The sequence below is a fragment of the Fistularia commersonii genome, chromosome 19, assembly GCF_037954325.1.
Source record: "Fistularia commersonii isolate RoL2024-O1a breed Wild chromosome 19, RoL_Fcom_v1.0, whole genome shotgun sequence".
NCBI classification, from domain to species: Eukaryota; Metazoa; Chordata; class Actinopteri; order Syngnathiformes; family Fistulariidae; genus Fistularia; species Fistularia commersonii.
In genome coordinates, this window is record NC_141302.1 from 3,222,730 (window position 1) to 3,226,292 (window position 3,563).

General features: G+C 45.9%; 1 protein-coding gene across 1 annotated transcript; it reads left to right on the forward strand.

Moving 5' to 3' along the window:
- The first annotated feature begins 577 nt into the window (after nucleotides 1-577).
- Nucleotides 578-2,777, forward strand: leap2 (liver-expressed antimicrobial peptide 2). Its single transcript, XM_086165860.1, has 3 exons — nucleotides 578-755; nucleotides 903-1,069; nucleotides 1,488-2,777. The coding sequence occupies exons 1-3, from the start codon at nucleotides 678-680 to the stop codon at nucleotides 1,540-1,542; spliced, it is 300 nt and encodes a 99-aa protein (XP_086021986.1). The 5' UTR covers nucleotides 578-677; the 3' UTR covers nucleotides 1,543-2,777.
- Nucleotides 2,778-3,563: the final 786 nt, after the last annotated feature.

Sequence of the window (3,563 nt, forward strand, 5' to 3'; positions counted from 1 at the left end):
CACACACACACACACACACACACACACACACACACTGCTGCATGTAGGCCAGTCCAGGCGTTGCAGGTAACACACCTGTAGCTCAGGGTTGCTAATTATACTCACAAACAGGGTGTACGGATCACGGGTCACGTGCCACGGTCGTGTACCGCCACGCACCTGCTTGTGTAAGCCGGTATTTGCGTGTCGTCAGCGTTGTGTAAGTCGGCGTTGTGTGGTTGCATCAGGGATGGGACCGGTGCACGGACCCAGCAAATTGAAAAAAAAAAAAAAAAAAAAGCCTTATCTGCAGTGGTGAGGTCATGCACTTATTGTACAGCACCGGCAAGGAAATGTGCGGTGACCTCTTCGTCGGCACCTACAGCCCTCCTCATCCAGCTGTTGAAGCTGGGAAGGGGACGGACTTCTGCAAACATGAGAACGCCACATTGGGGCCGGGGGAACACCGATAAAGGGGGAGTTGACAACACAGCACGACACATCCCTTCCCTCCTCCTTCCCTTCTCCTTGGGATCATGGCCTGTCTATAAAAGGCGAGGCCAGCCTTCTCCTCTGGTATCACACCGAGTCAGGTCGCCTCAGAGAAACACCCCAGGACGCTCTCACGGACCACCTGACTGAACTCTCGCGGAGACTTTAGGAGAGGAATCCGCCGCTCGGCCAGAGAAAAGCAAAAGATGCAGCCGAGGCTCCTCTTCACCCAGAGGAAGACAGCGTTTGCACTTTGCTTGGTGTTGCTTTTACTGGCTCAGCAGGTGAGTGAATGTCCTGGACGGTGTGTGTGTGTGTCTGTGTGGGCAACATTTGCGCTCAGGAAAAAACATCCAAGACATCTCAAGATAATCACTGTTATTTAAACGGTCTCTCGGTGGTTTGTCTGGTTTCTCTGTGTCCCCCGCCAGGCGTGCACGGGTCCGCTGGCCCCTCAGATCCAGCCCGGCAACGACGGGCACGTCGGCACCTTGCGGCGGAGAGTTGGCCGAATGACGCCGCTGTGGAGGATCATGAACAGCAAGCCCTTCGGAGCTTACTGCCAGGGCAACTATGAGTGCACCACCGGACTCTGCAGGTCAGATGCCTGGGGGACATTCAGCTTTAGCTTTAGCTTTTAGCTAATGAAAACAACAGCATTATGAATTAGCTATTAGCGAAAGAAAATGTCTGTTTTTTTTTTTTTTTTTTTTTTTTTAAGGCTTTGGTTAAACCCCTCAGTTTTATACACACACACATAATATTGATATCATATACGTATATTCACATTCACACACACATTCTTTTCATAAGCAGTTATATTGGGTGAGGAGATCAGCAGGGAAACATTAGCATTAACTACGTCATAAGGAGCAGGGGCTCTGTTTATTTTCATGGAGAGTTTCTCACTTATTCGAGGAAAAAAAAGAAGTCAGTGGATATGCAACTTCTTTCTTGTTTGATTTCTTAAAATTGTCAAGGAATGAGTTTTATTGATGGTTTTCTCCCCCCCGCAGGGCAGGCCACTGCTCCACCAGCCATCGTTCCCCGGCGGAAACCGTGACCTACTAGACCCGGGCGGTGGCGCGATCACTTGGGATACGAGCTTTTGTAAAACAAGATTATTAATTGTTTTGTTTTTTTGTATTTATATGTGCCAAACGAATTTACAAAACTGGACACGGTGTATTCTGGGACACCCTGATAGATTCCATGATGCGTTTTCAGAGAGTCAAAAAAAGGTTATAAACCGATGTCATTCAAGGTCAAACGACAAGTAAGAGTATCTAATCTTTGTGAAAATGGCCTTGATAGCAGAGCCAGAGATAGAGGCCTTAAGGTTTTTTATCTCTTTTTCACGGCACGCAGCAATAAAAGCGATAACAGCGCGTTAAACTGGGAGTAAAACCAAAGAATCACCGCAGACGCCTTACCCGCGAGGCTGCCAGTCTGTCGGAATATTACCAATTCCTTGACGGGTGACCGTGACAGGAGCAGAGAGCCCCGCTTGGATTCACGGGATCCCGACCTTTACTTCTTTCCACCCCTCTCCCTCGCCTGTGCCACGTTTCATCACCGCTGTCTCTTTTTGCACGCGAGCTAAGCTATCGCTTAGCTCGTGTGCTCAGAAGCCGATCGCACAATAATCCGGGAGGGCAGAGGTTACACATTTGCTTTTTTTAGGATAAGATAAAATAAGATTAACTTTATTGACCCCCATAGGGGAAATTCCTTTGTCACAGCAGCGTAACAGTTAAAATGTCAGAAATAAACATGAATATAAATATAAATAGAGAGACAGTTAGAAGACAGGTGATAGCAAGACATCCACAAATAAATAGACAGCAGGGAGAACACCATTTTCACCGTTGCTTGTGGAAAATCAGCATCTCTGCTGACGATCAACTGATTGATATCCAATTACTTTTTTCTGCTTTATTTTTTTGGATCCTTTATTTATACCGACTTTTCGTCGCCGTCCTAAATGGATTTGACTTTGAGGACAATCCTTGTTTTTTTTTTGCACATTTACAGGCGGGGTAGTGGGAGGGGATTCTGGGAAAACACCTTTAAACGCATCGTGACGCGATTTTCCTCTTTCCCTCGCCCGCCTGTTTCACCCGAGAACTAAACCAGCTCCCCTGCATGGTTTACTCTTCGCACACAGGCAGGAGGCTGCCGATGTTCAGCACACTCAGCGTGTTTTAGAAATGTCTGAGCAGGATTGCACTTTTAACCCAAATTATCTTTGTACTGTGTACCGTCTACTGTATGTGTAGATGTAGGGGGGCCGGAGACCGGCTGGAATAAAGCATTGAAACTGTAACCGGCCTTCTGCTGTGTGGGTTCTTAATTTTATTGGCATTGGCATTTTACACGATCTGGATGCTTTCTGGGGAGTCATGGCCGAGAACATTGAAATTTAAGCAATCATACAAAACGCAGTCATGACCTCACTTGTTATTCATTCAATCATTCCTTCATGATCTATAGGAGAAAACCAGACATACAACCATTCACCCTCTCATTCAGTCTTATAAAGATAACACCTATTCACTCTCATTCACACATCAGAAAGAGACATACAACCATTTATCCTCTTATTCACAGTCTTACAGAGATATACATCATATCTGTGGAGGTGCCATTAGCATAACAACCCCCTTACACCTAGTTTCTGCACATCAACTCTTCTACTTACATAACAAGCCAACATAATCTAGACCCGCCCAAAAACCTGGCAGTTATATTCGGAAACTCCCCACAGGTCAGTAGAACTGAAGAAGCCTATCCGATGAGGAGTGAAACGTCTTCAAGTGAAGAAATTCACGTCCAGTTGCCAAGACAAGAAGATTTCAGCAAGAGAGATATACATCCATTTACCCTCTCATTCACATCTCATAAAGAGATATTTCACCAGTCGCTCTCTCATTTAGAGTCTTAAAGAGATATAAATCCAATCCCCTCCTCATTCTCGGGCCTCCAGTCAAACCAGGGACCTTTTCAACATCTGCTCCGCCCTGCTTTGTTAAATCAGTTTTAAATTGTATAATATCTGTCGAAAATAAAATCCATGTATCCTCTTGAGGCCC